Source organism: Thamnophis sirtalis, unplaced genomic scaffold, assembly GCF_051295495.1.
Source record: "Thamnophis sirtalis isolate CommonGarterSnake01/CBP01778 unplaced genomic scaffold, rThaSir2_p1.2 scaffold_5, whole genome shotgun sequence".
NCBI classification, from domain to species: Eukaryota; Metazoa; Chordata; class Lepidosauria; order Squamata; family Natricidae; genus Thamnophis; species Thamnophis sirtalis.
Genome location: NW_028261385.1, coordinates 20,838,241 through 20,859,713, shown reverse-complemented (window position 1 = coordinate 20,859,713; position 21,473 = coordinate 20,838,241). Strand labels below are relative to the sequence as shown.

General features: G+C 36.1%; 1 protein-coding gene across 3 annotated transcripts in view; it reads right to left on the bottom strand.

The window, feature by feature from the left end:
* The window catches only part of SPEF2 (sperm flagellar and cilia associated 2), a 124,601-nt gene that overhangs the window by 89,973 nt on the left and 13,155 nt on the right, over positions 1 to 21,473 (bottom strand). For all 3 annotated transcript variants that reach the window (XM_087715402.1, XM_087715404.1, XM_087715403.1), the window contains exons 6-10: positions 15,640 to 15,716; positions 13,701 to 13,902; positions 12,823 to 13,011; positions 9,884 to 10,071; positions 6,966 to 7,134 (exon numbers count right to left, since the gene is read on the bottom strand). In XM_087715402.1, coding sequence (XP_087571528.1) covers positions 6,966 to 7,134; positions 9,884 to 10,071; positions 12,823 to 13,011; positions 13,701 to 13,902; positions 15,640 to 15,716 — 825 coding nt within the window. The remainder of the gene's footprint in view (positions 1 to 6,965; positions 7,135 to 9,883; positions 10,072 to 12,822; positions 13,012 to 13,700; positions 13,903 to 15,639; positions 15,717 to 21,473) is intronic.

Genomic DNA, 21,473 nt, shown 5'->3' with positions numbered 1-21,473 from the left:
AGAGTTTTCTATTATTAAGTTCTATTAACCTTTAAGAATACAGAATATTTGTAATTCCTTCTGCTATTGTTTCGACATGTCAGAGGCAATGATCTTAAAATGTGGAGAGAAAGAAAAGAGTGAAAACTGGCCTCAGCTTTAGTAAAGACCAGAAAACAAAAAGGACACATATAGGGGGTTAAAAAAACTCTTTAAGAAAGAGTGCATACAGGTAACTCAGAATTATAGAAATGTTACTTATTACTGGTAGTTCTTGTTAAACTGCCACAATTGGGACCTGCTACTTGGTTGTAAAGTAAATCAGTTGCTAAGCGAAACATTACAATTTTACTATAGCTTTCCTTTGTTTTATGACCTTTGAAAAAATCATAAATCCAAGGAGAGGTTGCCAAGTTATTTTTTCATCACTATTGTACTTGAACAGTTCCTAAACAAAGACTACAGGTAGACCTCGACTTATGACCAAAATTGAACCCAACAGTTCCGCAGCTAATCAAGACAGTTGATTTATGAGTTGTGCACCGTTTTACGATCTTCTTGCCATGATTCTTGAACAAATCACTAAAGTTAGTAAGTGAATAATATGTTCATTAAGCAAATCTGGCTTCATTCATTGACTTTGCTTGTCAGACTTGGCTAGGAAGGTCACAAATGGTGATCACATGACCTCAGGATGCTACAGATGTGATAAATACATGTCAGTTGCCAAGCACCCAAATTATGATCACGTGACCATGGGAATGCTGTAGTCATAAATGTGACAACATGTCATAAGTCATTTTTCTCAATACCATTTTGATTGGTCACTAAAGAAATGCATGTAAGTCAAGGATTAACTATACTTGTAATTCAACTTTATGGCTACCCAGAGTTTCTTTGGAGGAATGAAGGGATTGATGGATAAATAGTGTCAGATAATAATTTTAAGCCTAAAGAACTTAAGTTCTTGAAGGATACTAAGAATAATCACCACAGAAGTTCCTTTACATTTATTTAAAATGAAACAAAGTTGTACAGTAGCTCTCCAGTGAAGATAACAATATGCTAATAGAAAAAAAGACAAAGTTATTCAACTCCTAGTTTGGCTCAGCCTTCTCCAAGAAAAAAAAACGTATTCAAAGAAGGTCAGGTCCAAAATAACAATAATAAAACCATGCTTGGGAAATACATTTTTACTTTCAATTAGTTAAATCTCCAAGGCCACCACCAGATACTAAGGGGTCTGGCAAAAATCTTTCAAAACTTGTAAAACACTGGTGCGGTACCTAATGATTGGAAGACAGCAAATGTTTTTCCCCTCTTCAAACAACAGAAAAGGAAAGATCAAATGCAAACAACAGAAAAGGAAAGATCAAATGCATACCTAAAGGTTGAGGATACTTGACTTGGTATTAGTACTTGTGAAAAAGATTTGGTCAAGTAATTACAAACTAAATGGTTGCAATTACAAAAAAAGCAGATGCAGTTTCAGGAAGCATCAACAAAAGTAATTTCCCAAATCACAGGAAGTAGTAACTACAGATTACTCTGCATTGCTGTCATCCCACATCAAGTAGTCTGTTGAATTTTGGGCAGCACATAACTGCTTGCTGCATTGAACAAATTAAATCCAGTTGCAAAATAAATTGTGTTGACTGATGTCATCATACCACAGAATACATATCTGACTTTTTGTTTAGTAACAGAACCAGTTAATTGAAAAACAAAACAAAAATATGTCTGGATTTTTCTTGTACATTTCCAAATAATTATTGAAGGAATAGATTTAAGTAGATGTGAGTCTGCTTAGCTCTAGGTCCAATTCTGATTCAAGAAAAACATAGTTGGCTGTTACATTCAAAATGGACATATACATTTTTCATTTTCTCACCAATCTAACAGTAGAAATCAGTTGTAATTTTTTCTCACTATAAAATAATAAATTCAAACCATATTACCCAGTTTGAATTGATGCAGAAATGATGGAGTACTCTAACCAAGTTATGAAGTGTACATAATGGAAAAGAAATCATGGATAAAGGGGCACAACTTATTATTTCTTACAACTTTTAGCTTACATAATAAGAAACATGAGTAATAGCTGAGGTCAAATAAACAATCCTGGATTTCATAAATTAGAAATAAGTGCATCTCCTTATCAGCTGCTCCAAACCAGCACATAATTAGCTTGACTGAAAATATACTAGGTTCTATTAAGACACAATTTTCTACTTTATTCAGATCATGTAGCTTTTTTCAGCCTTGGAAACTTTAAGATGTTTGGACTTTAACTCCCAGAATTAGTCAGGTAATGAATTCTAGGAGTTGAATTCCACACATCTTATAGTTTCCAAGGTTGAAAAAAACTGAGATAATGAATGCCAAATAACAAACCAAGAGAAGGCATGAAGAGACAGGAAAAAGGGGAGGAGCATTCAGTGACATGGTTTAAGGTTTCATATATATAACACTCATCAATATTACAAAACTGTTCAAAACAAACTGTGATCATGTGATAGATTCGCAAACTCACTAAGTTTCCTCTTGGTTAGGATTGGGAAAACAGTCAGACTGATAAAAAATTGGAACAATTTCTCTTGAATCAATTTAAGCATTACAGAAGACACATCCATACTTGTTCTTAGTTCAAGAATGAATATACAACTGAACATATAGCAAGCAGCACTTTGGGGCTATAAATATATACAATAATATGGCAAAAATTCCCTCCTGTGTTGTGGATGCTCTGTTTAAGAACAGATTGGACAACCATTTGTCTAAAATGCCTGAGAAGAGAGGTTGAACTAGAAGAACTCCAAGGTCCCTTCCAACTCTGTTATTCTGTTAAAATCAGCTTTTTTAAATGAATACCTATCACATGAACAGCCTATGCTTACATTTGCCAATGAGGGGCAGAAAAGCAGAATGGGTTGTGTACAATTTGCATATTTTAAGTGTACTAAGTGAATTTCATTAAAGATTATCCCAACGTTTTCTGAATATATTTCTACCCAGTGTTATATTTACCTGGGGAGTCAACAGCCTATGTCTGTTAGCCCTTTGATTTCAACTCTTACCAGTCTTAACAGGATACCAATAGCAGGGAACTGTGGGAATGTACTCCCACTGTCTGGAAGATATTAGATTAGCTACTATGAATTTATAGTAAAACACTGTTGCAGTCTGTAACTAGAGATGACCAAAAATTGCATGTAAGTTATTACAAGTACTGGTAATTCCATGCAAGCAGCTGGAAAATAAGCAAGAAGTCTGCTGGACAAAGAAACAGTAGCCCATTAATGTTTGGAACTATATTTTTTGTTTTCTGTAGAATTTACTACAGAAAAACTATAAGAGATCCTTCAGGATCACTTCTACAGGTGATGAATCCATAGACTGGATTGAAATTAAGACAAAATTTAATTTAATCCATGCACTTAATTGCTATGAAAATCAATGACTACATTTTCCCAAGAATATCAATAGAAGCCCCCTTAGCTGGATCACCCAACTGATCATTATTTATTATTAACTCATTATTTATTATTGACGAATTGCTTTTTAAAAGCAACTGCCAGTACTTTGAAAAGAGATCTCTTCAGATAACCTAATAAACTGAAAAGAGCAACCAAAAAAAGCAAAAACATCTCAAGGGAAAAACCACTTTGAAAACAGGTCACATCATTCCAGTCATTGTGAAGGCCCAGATGCTCTACTGAGACTGAATGTTTGCTTGCATATATTTCATTAGCCAACTAGGTAACATTATCATTGCTAGTGAGTATGTGGTTTCCTCCCTGTTTTAAACAGTAGTACTTGTCTAACAATGTTGAAGGGGACATTGTTTTTTCTTGGTAATTCCTTGATTAGGGTGTTTTTTGCTTGATTTTGTGTATGGTATTAATTCCTGCTTATCTGGGTGTTGCTGTAGAGAATGTATTCGGGACTTCTTCAAAGCGAAACACCTTCAAAGAAAAAAAAGTCCAGTTGCCACCTGCAAAAGCACGTGCTTCAAGAATGTGCAAGAGCACAAACAAAGCTTGTCACTTTGACCCACTAAAGCAGTTGCAAGGCTTGGGCTGCCCTTTTGCAAAGTATGTAAAGACATCAGGAACATCTTGTGAAACTGCCACATCAGCCTTGCAAAATATATAACTGATTATCAATGCAAAGACTGCTTGCTTTGCACTTTTACACAGCCACATCTCTCTTCCGTTTTTGCCATTACTTTGGCTCTAGAAGTAAGGAAGTTCTGACTCTTCCAAATTTCACATCCAAGCAAGTAATCTATGGCATCAAGATTACAAATTGCACAAAACCACATTTTTATTTCAGTTCTATTTTTGTTCTTAAATGAATTCTCTACAATCCTACAGAGAAACAAAATACTGAATATGAAGTTGTCTTATATCAATGCAGACCATTAGTTCAGCCAGCTGAATAATGTCTCTACATAAAAATGATATTGACAATGATTCTATGGGGGGTTGAGATAGGAAATTTCTGATACCAGAAATTTAATTTGGATCTTCCTGCACAAAACCCCCATATACATTTTTCTCTCCAAAGTTTTCCCTTCCTTAACCATGGTAATAGTTAACATTTGCACTACCAAGTTTTAAGATTATGTGGTCAAATTACAGCCAATTTTGTAAATTGGAGTGGGCCTTTTTTATGTTTTTGTCCTCTTTCTTCCCCAAGTGCACTTTAATAAATTTGCAAATAAATAAGCACAGTGCCCTTACATTTGCAACTACATTAATTCCCCCCTTTCTTTTATGGAATACTATGGATTGATAAAATGCTAAATAAACAGGAAGAATCTTACAGACCTGAAGAAACACAAAAACTTCGAGGCGAGAATGTTTTAAAAAATGGTTAATATAAGAAATAACTGTTGACCATGATATAATCATTTCTATACATAGTAATCACAATTATTTTTTGTCTAATCAAAACATTAATACATTATTTATAATACATTGGAAGAAGCTGCTCCACATTGACTGTCCAGAATACGTACAAGCCTACTTTCTGTTGAAAACAAATCTACTTGTCTATAATTATTTAATTAGGTACTTATATCATTATCAATAAAATGGATTACACGTAGTTATCTGGACCAATAGAAGCGAATTCAGGTTTTTCAATAATTCTGTGCAGTCATCTAGTGGTCACCTGGGTTCTTGCAGCCAGATAAGATAGCCCTACTACAGAGCTACATTGAGAAAAATAATTCAAGCACTTTGAAATAAAGAATGTTTTGAAATTTAGAAGCTATCTCCATGGACACCCGTTTCTCTTTCTGTATAAATACGCTACACATAAAGACTTGATGTATATGTTACCATAGGTAGTCCTTGACTTACAACTGTTCATTTAGTGACTGTTCAAAGTTACAACAGCCCTGAAAAAAGTGACTTATGACCATTTTGCACATTTATGGCCGTTGCAGCATCCCCGTGGTCACATGATCAAAATTTAGATGCTTCATTCATGTGTCCTGGGGGTCATGTGATCAGCCTTTGTGACCTTCTGACAAACAAAGTCAATGGGGAAGCCAGATTCACTTAACAACGGTGTTACTAACCTAACAATTGCTATGATTCACTTAACAAGAGTAGCAAGAAAAGTTGTAAATGTGGCAAAACTCACTTAACAAATGTTTCACTTAGCAACATAAACTTTGGGATTAATTGTAATTAAGTCAAGGACTACCTGCAGTTGGTGCAGCTGCAACTTTCACAAGGCATGGTTGCGTGCCTTCTGCACCCATGTTAGCATGAACTCATTTTTTTGCTGCATCTTTCTGATAAAGGCAATATTAAGGTGGTTCCTGTTTAGATGATCGGTATGCTGATGATAATTTCAGTTTTTGTCATCTTACTAGAAGGAATAATATATGAATCACACTGAAGAGAAAAGGTATAATATACCTATTCATTTCACTTGAGCAATGTAATCCTAATAGATTAACGCAAAAGCATCTTGGAAATTTATCCTTGTAACTCCAGTGTTTGCATTAAATGAACAAAATAGGGCATCTTTTAAAAATATATATAATCTATAGTATTAACAAAGAAATAAACTTCACTTTCAGAAATAAGATATATTGTTTTATGTTAACTCAAAAAGACCGCACAGACTATATGGCTTTACAACTTGATGAAAATAAAATGTACCAATTGTGTTCAGGATGTGGGTACAAAAAGAACATATAAATGTGGTTTCCCAAACAAGATAAAAAATAAACATGCAGGCTATTTATGAAGATAGTTCAAACAAGCTGATAGAGAAAAAAATCCAAACCCAACCTAAATAAAATATACATTTTTCTCCATGCAGTTGAGCTGAAAATAAAGCAAAAAGAATGGAAATAAAAAAGGCAAATATTCAGAATTCAATTATTTAATCATGTCTGCTTTTGAAAATGGAATGGGGGAGAGGGGATTTATATTTAGATACATACTTACCTCTTCAAAGATTCCTAAAATAAGATAATGATAACTAATTCTGGGAACTGCCTATAGTAAAACTAAAGATACTGAAATGAACTTATCTTAAAATAACAAGAATTGTACTAGAAAATACCAATGAAAGAAGACTACTCATTCAGTGACAGACAATGTTTATTTCACATCAGGCTTTGTGTATTGCTTTGCATTAACATTTTCTAGCACACTGTAATGTACTACAACTTAATTTCTACTTAAGTTAAAATATCACAACCTTGGAGCTCTTGCATGTTACTGTTATTGCTTATGAGGGGAAATGGAAGGGACCGTGATAAACACCCAGAATGGCAGTGAATCAATGCATTGCCAAATCCTAGAAAAATGGAGCATAAAGTACATTTAATTCTGCCAAAATGCTTATTATGCTAATATGAAACCTATGCATCAATCACAAAACAAATGTGATGTTCATGAACAATGATTTTGTGAGCTATTTATATTCTTCCATTAGGCCGTATCAGTTGGGAGTACCTTATATTCATCATAATCTTTCTCATCTAGCAAATTAATTTTGTCCAGTTCTACTAATTGTTCTGGAGTTGGCTCATCTGACAAATCGCTGACGTCAGCTTGCTCATAAATTGGCTTTCCTTTTAAGAAGAGCTCCTTCCAGTCACGCATTATCTTTGCAGGAATTAAACTGTGGAAATAAAGAAAAATAAAACTGTATTTAGTACGAAGGGAACAGGCTTTTAATCAACGAAAGTGATCAGTGGAACATAAGAAATAATAAAAGAGGAAGAAATAATGAATTTTGTCAGATAAATTCTATTTAGACAAAATGGCTCAATTACACATTAGGAAGATCAGTTTTTACCCTAACTGACTTGGAATTTGTTATATACCTGGGTGTTGGAATATTATTTTATATTCAAATTGTTGAAAATAAACGGGCAGGAAATTGAAGTGATTGCAAATAATCATTGCTAAAACATATGATATCTTTTATGAATAGTAGCTTGAGAAAGACTGGTTGCCTAGTGAATTGTAATGCTTTATATATAGTGCATCAACAAGATTTCTTTCTCTTTCCTTTCCTCTCTTCCTCACCTGAATCTCAATTCAGTTTTTTTCTTTTTCTTTCATACCCCCTTTTTATTCTTTCTTGCTACTGCTGAAAAGAATAAAGTATGTATCTGTATTTCTGTAAATTGGTCTGTATCTGTGCCTGTTGTTAGTAATAGTTAATAGCTCTAGTGATTAGTTAATAGCCTAGTAGTGCAGTGGTTAAAAGGCAGTATTGTAGGCAAACTGTGCCCCTCAGTCTGGAGTTTGATCTTGACAGTTGACTTTGACTCAGTCTTCAATCCTTCCAAGGTCAGTAAAATGAGGACTCAGATTGTTGGGTGCGATGTGTTGATATTATAAACTACCCAGAGAGTGCTGTAAAGCACTATAAATCTAAGTATAAGCTATTGCTACTGTGTATGTGAAAATGGTTGCTAAATGAAAACGATACGATTTATAAATGTGATTCCTTCTTTTATTGGTAATTAATGTTAATCAATTATTAATTGTTATTTTTTATTCTGTTCCTGTTTAGCAACAGCAATAGCATTTTGATTTATATACCACTTCACAGTGCTTTACAGCCCTCTCTAAGTGGTTTACAGGGTCAGCATATTGCCCCCAACAATCTGGGTTCTTATTTTATTGATCTCAGACAGATGAAAGGCTGAGTCAACCTTGAGCTGGTCAAGATCAAATTGCTGGCGGTGGGCAGAGTGAGGCTGCAATACTGCACTCAAACTGCTGTGCTACCACGGTTCTGTTTAGGAACATGACTTGACAGATATAATATTCCTACCTACACAGGTACATATATAGAGAAAAAAACCTTGCATATATTTGGCTGGGGGGGGGGGGGTAGGGAATCTCTAAATCTGATTTCAGCTGAGTTGATAAGTCAGGAATCTGGATATTGCACAAGATATTTACCTCTAAAGAGACAAGGTGTATCAGTCTATCTATGTGGAGGGAGAAATTCAGGACATCATTATTCCAGATAAATATGCTAAGCAAAATGAAGAGGCAAGAGATACCTCACAACTATGTGTGTTCATCCATGCTCTCATTTTTTTTCTCCTCTGGCTAGGAATAGTTCCACTTTTGTTGTGTCGAAAAGAAGCAACTGCTAAATTTGGATCAATCCAAGTTAAGTTCAATTAGTCAAAATGATCTGAGATTTCATTTTAGAATGGACATGGGTACTGTTTGTCAAGGTTTAATCTTAATATTTTTCACTTAAGAAAATTATTTTTTATATATAAGGGACACTATTCTGAATATGTGTATGGGGGAGAATTTCACCAGAAATATTTGATCAGTAAAATGATTAAAAAAAACAGAAACTATTTTTATTTTACTAAGAATATATTTGTGATTACTTGAAATAATGCATTAATCTACTGAGTATATCTCAGCATAACATCTCTAACAGTAGATAGGTATACGTATATAGCCTTATCACAAAAAAACTATACAACGAAATGCTCTTTAGCTGGTACTGTTTATATTTTACTAATGTTATTCTGAGCATTAATTGCATAACTTAAGAAATAGGTTCCACTCCCAACTTTTCAAACTGATAGGTAGCACAAAAATATTTTGAACAGATCTGTAGGGTAGATATTTTTAAGGCAGTGTTTCTGTTTTGGCCACTTGAAGATGTCCCAGAATTCCCCACCCAACATGCTTCTTCAAGCAGCCAAAGTTCCACACATCTGCAAGTGATCAAGGCTGAGAAGCATTGCTTTAAGTTATGTAACTTATATGGAGCTGCAGGTTATGTAAACACACAATACCCATTTTGGTGGCAGGAAACGCTGAGAGATGGAGTTCACCACTCTAATGGGTACCAACCAAAGGAAACTCAAGTTAGAATTCACTCTTTAACTTTCCTACAGCTTATTTAATTAAATGTTTATAACTCCGTTGACAGCATTCCATTAGAGTGGATTTTAACAGAAACAACCTAAAGAAAACTATGAGGCACAACTGCTTTCCCTCGCTCAAAGTGTAGATCAATCACTAGATTTTTATAAGGCAATGAAATAAAATTAAACCAAGGAGGATGCCTCCTTGATGCCAAGACAAAAAGACACTTTATAACTAGTGGATTCATCTGAAATTGGTTTTTCTTAAATCTCCATATGGTGAGCTCACACTGGTTGGACTGTAGATGACACCTCAACAGATCTCAGCAATTGTTCCTATATATTGAGTTCTCAAGCCCAAATTTTACTCGGGCTTCATTGCTGTTTTCTCATCTAGATGCCTGAGAATCAATTTCTGTATATTTCTATGTTGCTCACTTTCCCCAACATAGCCAAAAGGGAATGCAAAACCAAAGCAAACAAAAAACAAAGCTGTATATATTAGGGACTTACTTATTTGTTAGTGTTCTATATTCTCCTATTTTAGTTGCTAAATCAATGATTTGTTCAACCACCTCCCAGCAAATGTCATAATGCTTCTTATAACGAGCCTCAGCTCTTTCAGCAGCAAGTTTTGTATGCAGTTGTTTTTCTCTAAGGGCCTGTTCTGCGAGTTCAATTTTTTCTTGTTTTGCAAGAGCCTAAAAGGAGATGGGGGGGAAAAACTGGTCAATTTCCTCAAATTGATAAGACAAGAAGTGAAATGTAGCACGAAAGCTCATTATCTAAACTTTGCGGTCATTATTAATAGTCCAGATAAATACATTCTTATATAAATCTTATATAAATCCTTGGGAAGGAAAGTCAGCTTGAGAAGTCAACGATTTAGAGACCAGCAATAGCTTTTCTTGGAATCATGAAAGAGCTGAAAAAAGCAGCCTTAGGATTCTGGGAAAACATATCTGTTGGGTATTAAGGCTTCACTCCGGTCAGCTGTTCAAGCGGGAAGAGACATTCATCCTGATTGGCTGTCCGTCTGACAGCTGACTATGAAAGGAGCTGTTAGACGGGAATCAGCTGTTGTTGTTAGCTGAGCTGTCACTGTTAGCCGAGTTGTTAGAACTAATAGAGTTAGCCAATGTTATTCTGTCTCACTTTCGTTCTTCCATCCTCTGTTCTTGGAACAGAATAATATCAATGTTTTAAAGAAGGCAACCACATATTATGTTTGGCAACCACTATCTTTTTGGAATTAGAATTAAAGCACTGCATAGCTCTAGCAAAAAATATTGGTTCAGAAATAGATTATATCAGCTCCAGATTAAATACTGATATTGATTTAATATCCACCTGAACACCTGTAGCATTTGAATAAGCACTGGAACATCTTCAGAATCTGATGATATCAATGTCAAAACAAGGGTTGCAACATAAGCATTGCTCCTTATACCCTGTTTCCCTGAAAATAAGACCTCCCTGGATAATAAGCCCAATCGGGTTTTTGAGTGCATGCGCTAAAATAAGCCCTCCCCCGAAAATATTGCAACACAGCAGCAGTCATGAGATGACCACACTTGCAGCCTCCTGCACCCCAAAAATAATAAGACCTCCTTGAAAATAAGGCCAAGCGCTTATTTCAGGGGTCAAAATAAAATAAAATCCTGTCTTATTTTTTGGGGAAACACGGTACACATGTGTGGAGCACCATGGTGCGCATAAAAAGGGCATTGAGAATACATTTTATATCCCTTTTTTTCATTTGCTGCTCGACCCACACCTGCCAAGGATACCCAATATAAGCATTTATTTTGCTTACTTAATAGCTAAGTATGATGCAAGTCAGATCTCTTTTCCTTAAAGAGATCTGCTTAAAGAGTTGATCTCTTTAAGGAACCTGCCAGGCACTACTGGTTCTGTTTTGTAACAGCAAGGAAAGCAATCAATGCAGTCCATCAGATCTGCATGAACATATAAGAAGAATCTGGAGTAGAGGGACATACCATCAAATTTGTATCTTGTAAACTGATGTGTCTGACCAAAACAAGGTGTGAACTATTTTCATCCTCTGAAAGGACTGGACCAAGCAAGCCTCAAAATGTTCTTTGACTGGACTTTTGTCCACTAATCATCTCCTTTTCATAAAAGACATTCTTCAACCAGTGTGTTAACCCATTTATTCCACTGTTACTAAAGTTAGAATTCTGCTAACTATATTAGAAGGCAGAAGAACATGACTGTCGACTGTTATTCTGTTAATTCTTTCATTTGAGCTCCTCAAATATGCTATAAACGTAAGAACCTAAATGAGGACACATCTTTCTGATTCTATAGCTTCCTATACGTCTCTCTGGCACACAAGAGAATTGTGGCCTCTAGTGGATGTTCCTATCATTTCAAAATAAAGTTCTGGTGGCTTCAAAAGGACCATTTGTACAGGACTGCACTGTATTATAACTACCCACAGGTAATCCTCAACTTACAACAGTTCTTTGAGTGATTATTCATAATTATAACGGCACTGAAAAAAGTGACTTATGATTTTTCACAGTTACGACCTTTGTAGCAGCCCCATGAACATGTGATCAAAATTTAGATGCTTGGCATACTTATGACTCTTGCACATGCCCAAAGTTCATGTGATTGTTTGCAACCTTTTCACAAGCAAAATCAATTAAATGAAGCCAGATTCACTTAACAATTGTGTTAAGTGAACCATGTTAATATGGACAACTTAGTTCATATTTATGACGATTGCCATGTCCTCGGGCCACGTGATCAGCTTTTTCAACCTTCTGACAAGCAAAGTCAATGGAGAAGCCAAATTCACTTAACAACCATGTTACTAACTTATCGACTGCAGTGATTCACTTAACAACTGTGGCAAGAAAGGTCATCGGGCAAAATTCACTTAATAAATGTCTCACACAACAACAGAAATGTTGGGCTCAATTGTAGTCATAAGCTGAGGACTATCTGTACGTGGAAGTGAATCTTTGGTGAACACTATCGATCAAATCTTTCAACCTCTTTTGAAGGATGAAAAAGATAACTTTTTCCAGAAGAATGGAAGAATAGCACATGCTTCATAGACACTATCCAGTAATCTCCTACTATGCAATATGGTTACATGTATAATCATTTGCACTGTCCCATGGTAAGATAATCACATTCTCTGGTGGTTTTGTCACTTAGGGAGGGAAATGTTCCAAAGGGGCTTTTTCAAAAGGCAACTGGACTTTCTAGTTTTTCTTTGAAGGCATTTCGCTTCTCATCCAAGAAGCTTCTTCAGCTTCTTTCTTCTTCAAAGAAAAATCAGAAAGTCCAGTTGCCTCTTGAAAAAGCACCTTTGGGACAACCATGACCTGGATGACTGAGAATCTCCATAGACATTTAGGGAGGGACATGCAAAAGAGAAAAATACAGTAACAAAGATGAAAATAATGTATATCTACCTCTTCCCTATCAAGAGCTTCTTGAAATTCTTTGAGGCGTCTTTCCTCAAACTGCTTTTCTCTGTGAATTCTGTTTTGCCACAGGACTTCTTTCTCATGCCTCACATGCATAAGTTGAACAGCTATTCTCCGCTCTTGCTGGGACTGTCTCATAAGTCGGTTGACAAGCTGCTCTTCTCTATAGGCCTCCTAAAATAATAAAGAAACCAACAACAGTGATGCAATATACAGCTTTTGCTAGAAACTGGGAGACCATTAGTGTAGTCCTACTTCAAGCACAAAGCCTGCTGGGAGACCTTGGTTGATCATTTTCTCTCAGCCCTGTCAGTTCAAGTGATCTTTGAGGAATAATCTCAATTCAACTGAAAGGGGTTTACTTTCAGGAAAACAGGAAACAAGTTGCATAGTATCATCAACTGACCTCTTGTGGGGTTAATTAGCTTCAGTTTATTTCAAGGGCTTGTGGATAAAGAAATTAAAGATATTGCTAAAGGTACTAGTAAAAACGGATGATTTGCCATCAGCAATTCTTAGTCCCCCAGTCCTGATGCACTCATAAAACCAGGGTTTCACCTATCAAGATGCTATATTTTTAAATTTGAAGAACTTGCCCTGTCTTTCATTTTTAGTTTTTTTTTTTACAGTTCCAAATTTTATACTTTTAATAACATGCTAGCTTTTAAAAAAATATATATATCACTATGCTTAACATTAAAGTCTGATCCAGAAGTCAAAAATGTGCTTATTATTTTTACCAGTAAAGGTAAATTGTTCTCCAAACAGGTTTCATAATAGCTTTTACTTTTCATGTCTTTTCAAACAGGTTAATTCGCAACAGTATAATCTAAAAAAATCAGAAGGCAACGTATCTAACTCACTTCTTGCGCTTCGTGAGCTATGAGTTGCTCCCTTAACATCTTTCTCCTTCTCTTCTCCCGTTGTTCTCGAGCAAAGGTATCCTCCTCAAGACGTTTCTGAATTTTCCTAATATATTCATCATCCGAGTAGGTGTTCAATAGGTCAGTAATAACTGGTTTTGCCGTAGCTAGTTCTTGGGCCTGCTTTAATGCATTTAGCATGCTAAGAAAATAATACAGGGCATTTGGTGTTACAGGCTTTACACAAAGAATTAAAAAATGGCTTCTTATCTGTTGCTTTATATTGCATTATATTAGTGTTATTGGTATATATTTTTCTTTTATATTTTATATTATACTAGAATGTTCACAACACCATCAATACACATACAAATAGGCCTCCAGTTACATCTGTAACTGACTCTGGCAATTACAGTCACTAAATTGTAACAATCATAAAGCAGGTAACCACATGACCCATTTTTATGAACTTTTCCATGGCAGTTGTTAAGCAAACCCATTATTCACTATGATTTTTGCGGGAAACCAGAAGTAAAGACCAATTTCTGGCAAAAAAATATAAATTGTGGTCATTTGACTGCCAAATGTTGCAAACAGCCATCGTTTTGGCCATGTGCCCAAAATGCGGTCAAATGATCTTGGGGGGAGGGCAGCCTCAGAACTTTAGAAAGTGGTTGTACATATTTTTTGGGGCAGACAGGTTTTTTATAACTTCAACCAATTGCTATGTGACTGGTCATAAGTCAAGGACTACCTATATACACTTCAAAGTATCACAAGACTAGGATGGCTTTGGAATCCTTTTTCCATTTATTTTTTATTTTTTGTAGATAACCTGACCGCTTCTTGAACAGGAAATAATCCTATGCATTCTTCACTGTCCTGATTTATATCCTACCTACAGCTATCACTTGCTCTCTCACACACAAAAACCCATCCTTGCCTTTAACTCTAAAACTAGTTTCCATGGCAACGATCAAGCAACGAAGCCTCCATCTGGATTAAGACTTGATGATTTAATTCCTTTAACCCCATAATCTCATGGTCCTAATTTGGATTATCCCCTTATCTATAGCAGTGCTGGGGAAAAGATCTGATGGATAGGAAACAAAAGAAAAACAGTAAAAGAGAAATAACTTGTGTGTACTAAAGTAGTCTTTTGAGCTCTACTTTTCAGAGCTTTGTCAGCTCCTTCTTTTCAATAGTCTTCTCTTTTCTGTGCCAAACTGGGGTTAACAAGTTAAGTATCACCAGACTGCTCTTCTATTAAGACTGAATATTTTGGCAGAGATCTCATGAACTCTACTTTGGGAGAAACATTTGTAAAAACAAAACTGTCAGGCCATATTACATATAAGTAGAGTCAGGGGAGAAGAATGAAACTACTAACAATGTCCACAACATCATTTCTCCCCGGTGCACTTTGTAGTATTAAGTGATCCAGAGTGATTTAAGATTTTCCATAATCTAGTTATCGAAGTCAGTTCTCTCCAAAATGTTAACTGAAATGTTATGCCCTACTCCTCACCCCTATGAAACAATCAGCATTTCTCCAGTAGAAATTTATAGCTTCTTCTACAGTTGTGCAACTTTTGTTGTGCCAAAAGAATACTAATCAGGACAGGATTTATATTGCATAAGAGATGGCTGGGCGATGCCAAGCTATTGGTAGTAAAATAGCTGATGAATGAAGTATATGCTGACATTTCAACTGCGTGGAAAAATATGAAGTATTCCCAGTGAAAAATGAAATTACGGATGGTAGCATATCTATCCAGCAGCTTTATGTCAGTACAGTAGTATAAATACAGCATATTTAACCACCTGCATGACTGAAACAAAAGCTTATTAATAAGGTATTTGGCAAATAGAAGGGTGTTTCTATTTTCACACTGCCCAGCAGAAAAACAAGAGCAAAATTTATTGGAAATAACGTCACCTCTCTGTGAGTTTGGCAGGTACAACAGCCTCTTTCTTCATTTGTTTTTCAAAGTTCCTAATTTCAGTATATGTGATCTAGAAAAAAGTAAGCATATTTCAATTCATTTCCTTCTGTTTAATTCCTTATTGCATCCCATTACAAATTAACAAGATGTTCAAAGCACAAATGCACTGTGCCATGGGATTTCTACTGTTCAAGATGTTTGCTAAACAAAAATATGGTGTCGTGCCAGTAAGGTTAGTAAAGTGCATTGGAGTTTCATTAAGTTATGTCATCCATGCAGCACATGTGTCTGACAGTATTGCAAACTTTAAGTGATTAGATGAGAACCAAGGAAAATATTTCTGTAAATGCATTGGTTTAATTTGTATTGCGCAAATTAACTACTGTTCATGTTTATTTCACTTTAAAAAGTGAAATAAGCAAATAGAACAAAAGCCACATAAACAAATGGAACAATGAACAATGGTTAACTGAAATATGTTTATTAAGAGTTTACAATATCCCCCCACCTCTTGTTCCTGAACAGATTCAAGAACTTGAGATCTTTACCACTTTTCCCCATTTTTATATGCTCACTCTTATACTTCATACACTAACATTTTTGATTCCAAGAGCAGCTTTTCTCTCTAATAAATGCAGTGCCAGCAGGGCAAGCAGAAATGTAACATATCCATACATTATCTCAACGAGAGCCTACTAAAACAAGTGAATACAATAAAAGGTGGTATGTTCACCCAAATAATATGAGTTCTGCCCTATGTGTGTAGCACGGTGGTGCAGTGGTTAGAGTGCAAGTACTGCAGGCTACTTCTGCTGACTGCCTGCAATTTGGCAGTTCAAGTCTCACCAGGCTCAAGGTTGACTCATCCTTCCATCCTTCCAAGGTGGGTAAAATGAGGACCCAGATTGTTGGGCAATATGCTGACTCTGTAAACTGCTTAGAGAGGGCAGTAAAGCACTGTAAAGCGGTATATAAGTCTAAGTGCTATTGCTATTAAATAATCAGGGGAATATGCCTGTTCTGCTGTCTTAGGAACAGTGTACTTTATCCTCAAAACATTTCTGAAGGAAAGAGAAAGGGAGGATAACAGGTTTGCATTGGATTTTAACATGGCAGTACGGTAAATTTTAACAAACCTTTTCAGTCTTTTGGAAGTATATGTTTGTTGTTTGGGAGTAAGTGTATTAAGCAACAAAACAGGTGCCTCTGCAAGGTTTAAGGTATATTTTGCCTCCAAATCTATCCAATTCCCCAAAAAAGTCTGAAAAATTAAACCCTGATGATTCTTAGGACCATAAATAGATTGGTGAGGGGTTGGCCTGCTGATTACTTAGCCATAATATATACGGATCTAAATTATGAAAAAAACACCTTTATCTAGATTTATATGTATTCCTATCTAATTGAAGGGATATGTGTAGGTTATGAATGTTCCTTCTTCTGGATATTTATTATGAAGAAAAAGAAAAAGGGGTGAATTTCCAACTCTGAGTCTAATGATCTGAATTTCAGTTATATATAGTTACTACAGCATTCCCCCCCCCCCCCCCAATTTGCACCTAACTGCAGTACAAAATCCTTATGATGATACTTTATCTCATTCCCATCTATACGTGAGCCATTGTAAAGTGTCCTTATGTACTCACTGTTAAAATATTATTTTCCCATTAAATACTGAACAAACTCTAGCAGTTTTATGTGGATGTAGTCTAAGAGACTTCACAGATCACTTTGCGGGGTTGCAATGAGGTGACCTGCAGAGTGTGAGATTAATGCAACTCCTCTTGTTATTTTTTTAAATTTATTTTTAAACAAACAAAAACATAAAACACATACAACCTTCTTCCACTTCATATAGCGTGTCGTTTGGTTACAAGATTTTGTGCGTCCTTTCCATGGTCATCACTTACAATTATATATTGAACCACAAATTGTTCATTAGATAAACATAAGTACATTATTGTTATATGTCAATTTTTCAACTGTAATTATTATTCCTTAATTTTAAACAACATAATCTAAATATAGAATCCATACATACAGCATCATTTTGTATCACTAGTTCAACTTCAATTATTTTTCCTACATTTTAAACAAAAATATTCTATGTATTTAAATCATACATACAAGATCATTCTATTACATCGTTCTAATCTGTTTAACAGTACTAAACCCTTCATTCTATTATTCTTAAAATATAAAAAGTTCTCCCATTTTTTCCATTACCATGATGTTTTACCTAACCATTGATAAAACAAATATCAAGCCTTGTAAAATTGTTCATCTTCTTGTTCTCTAATTTCAAATGTCAATTTACTCATTACCGCACATTCCATAATTTTTTGAATAATTTCCTCCTGCGTTGGTATTTTCTCATTTTTCCAATTTTTTGCAAATACAATTCTAGCTGCTATTAAAACATTTACAACCAAATATTTCAAGTCTCTATTATATATTTCGGGTATAATTCCCAATAAAAAGTCTCTGGTTTAAAGTCTATATGTTTTTGTGTCATTTTCTCCAACCACGTATGGATCTTAGTCCAATATCTTTTAGCTTCTGCTCAAGTTTACCACATATGGTAATATGAACCCAGTGTCTGATGACATTTCAAACACTTTTCTGATTTATTCTTGAACATTCTTGCTATTCTCGTCGGGGGGTAGATGCTACTTGTAAAACATCTTTTACAAATTTTCTTTATATGCTGTTGACATTGTCATTTTGTAATTTTGAGACCACAATTTCTGCCACTTCTCTAATTTGATCCCATGCCCAAAAATTTTTCCCCAAGCTATCATAGTTCCTTTAACTTGTTCCTTTTCTAACTTAACCTCTAGTAAGTGTCCATAAAGTTTTTTAATTACTTTTTCATTACCATGTTTCCCCGAAAATACGACAGGGTCTTATATTTTTTTGACCCACAAAATATGGCATTGGGCTTATTAAAGGGGAGGGCTTATTGTTTTTGGGTTGCTGGGCGCCTGCTCCCTTGCGACCAGGCTCCCGAAGAGCCGGGCACAGCCTCAGGGTCGAATGGCTGTGTTGTGCTGTCGCAGCAGCAACACAGCAGCCATGAGGTGACCACACTCGTGAGCAGCCGCCCGGCAACCCCCCTTTCTAGCCGGGCACAGCGCCGCTGACCATTCTAGCACTACCTGGAAGGCACCAAGCAACACGAGCGCCTGTTCGCCGTCCTCCACCTCCCGTGGCTCATTGCCTTCAGAATGCCCCTAGGTGAGTGAATGGGGCTCTGCATGGCTGGAGAGGGGATTGCGTGAGCAACTTTTCCGCTCCCCGCTTGTGCAACTTGCAGGCTCACGATGCCCTTGGCTAACTCTACAGTACCTGCAGAGCCAGGGCATTTCCGCTGCTGGCGCCACCCACCGCTTGTTTTTCTTTTTCGGCTTTCAAAGCACGGAGGATGGATGCCGCTCTGGAGTATGCTCTATGGTAGTGTACAACCATAGAGCATACAACCATAGAGCGTACTCCCAGAGTGGTATCATACCTCCGTGCTTTGAAAGCTGCAACGGAGGACGGATGTAGCTCTGGGAGTATGCTCTATGGTTGTACGCTCTGAAGCCCACAATCATAGAACCTCGAAAGCACCAAGCAACGCGTGAGCGCCTTTGCCCCCACCTCGTCCCTGCGGCTTGATACCTTCGGGATACTGCTAGGTTGGCGAGTGGTGTTCTGCCTGGCCAGAGGGGGGCATTGTCCAGGGGGCTTATTTTCGGGGGTGGGCTTATATTTTTGCCCATGTAAAAAATGTGGCAAGGCTTTAGTTTCAGGACAGGTTGTACTTTTGGGGAAACACGGTAGTACCCATCAAAATTTTATCTAACTCAGTCATTTTATCATAAAAACCTTCCTATTTATAATCCTTGTCATATCTAGATTGTATTTGCACATATGAAAACCAGTTCATTTTTATACCTTCCTTTTCCAATTCTTGCATATATTTAAGTTGGTTCCACCACAAAACCGCGTTCGACTAAACCGCGCTCGTCGAAACCACGTAGCTGACATCAAGAGGGCGACAACAGCACGGAGACAGAAGCACGCTGTAAACGCTAAACCTAAAATTAACCCCTAAACCTAACCCTAACCCTAACCCTAACCTTTAACCTAACCCTAAACCTAACCCTTAACCTAACCCTAAACCTAATCCTAACTCTTAATTTAACCCTAAACCTAACCCTAACCCTAACCCTTAACCTAATCCTAAACCTAAGCCTAAGCCTAACCCTTAACCTAACCCTAAACCTAACCCTAAAGCTAACCCTTACCTTAAGTTGAATCGGCTTGCTTTCAAAGCGCTATTTAAAGCACCCTTCTTTCTCTGCGCTGGCTGTTGTCGCCCCGTTGGTGACGTCAGCGACGCGGTTTAATCGGGCGCGGCTTAGTCGAGCGCGGTTTTGACAGGTCACGATTTAAGTTCACCCTCTGCATTCAATATTTCTCCATATCTAACTGTTCCTTTTTGTATATTATTGCGTATGAAAAGGCTTCAATAATTGATAGACAGATGTGAATTTTTAAATAATATTATCTTTTAATCTTCTCTTAATTTAGTAGCAAAGCCTCCCGTAGGTAATGTCTTCTAAAATACCCGTGTTATAGTTCTCTTATACCATAAAAAGGCATGCCATCCCAACAATAGATCATGTCCTTCAAGGGTCAATAATCTGGTATTCCTTAGTGTTATCCATTCTTTAACACACATCAAACTTGCTGCCTGATGATATAGTTCCCAATTGGGCAGGTCCAATCCTCCTCTTGTTCTTGCATCTTGTAACAATTTTAGTTTTATTCTTGCTTTTTCCCCTGCCATATGTACTTCATCACTATTTTTAAGTCATCAAAATATTCCTTCCCTAGTCTAATTGGAATTGTCTGGAACAGATATAAAATTCTAAGTAGAATGTTCATTTTAATTGTAGATATTCTCCCTATCATCGAAAGTTGTAGATTTTCCCATTTTCCATCGTGATCTGTTGTTTGAGTTTATAGTAGTTGTTGTCCTTAAGAGCACTGCATCTTGCTGTTAAATATATTCCCAAATATTTAATCTTGGTCGTAACTTGCATCTCCAAGATTTCGGTCAAGTCTTCTTTTTGTCTTGTGGGCATATTCTTTGTCAAGATCTTCGTTTTGTCTTTATTTATTTTTAATCTTGCTACTTTTCCATATTCTTTCTATCAATTTAGGTGCTGTTTCTAATGGATCCTCTAGAATGAAGACCAAGTCATCTGCAAATGCTTGTAGCTTGTATTTTTCCTTTTTGATTTTCATTCCTTTTATTTCTTTTCCTTCTCTGACATTTCTATTTAAAACTTCTAACGTTAAGACAAAAAGTAATGGCGATAATGGGCAGCCTTGTCTCGTCCCTTTCTTTATTTCAATAGACTCTGTCAAATCTCCATTTATCATTATCTTAGCTGTTTGTTTATAATATATAGTTTGTATGGCTTGAGTAAATTTCTTACTAAAGCCCATCTGTTGTAACAGCATAAAATTCCAATTTACATTGTCAAATGCCTTCTGAGCATCCAAAAACATCAATGTCAATTGTTTTTCAGGATGTGCCTCATAATATTCCAAAGTATCTAAGATTAGCCTCATATTATCTTTAATTTGTCTCTTTGGCAGAAACCCATTTTGATCAGAATGAATGAAACTACTTAAGTATTTTTTAAGTCGTTCTACCAATATTGAACCAAACAATTTATAATCTGAATTTAACCATGATTTGGGTATTCTCCTCTCTGCCATCACCTCATTCATAACTTCTAATAATGGAAGAGACAGCTATTCCTGCAGC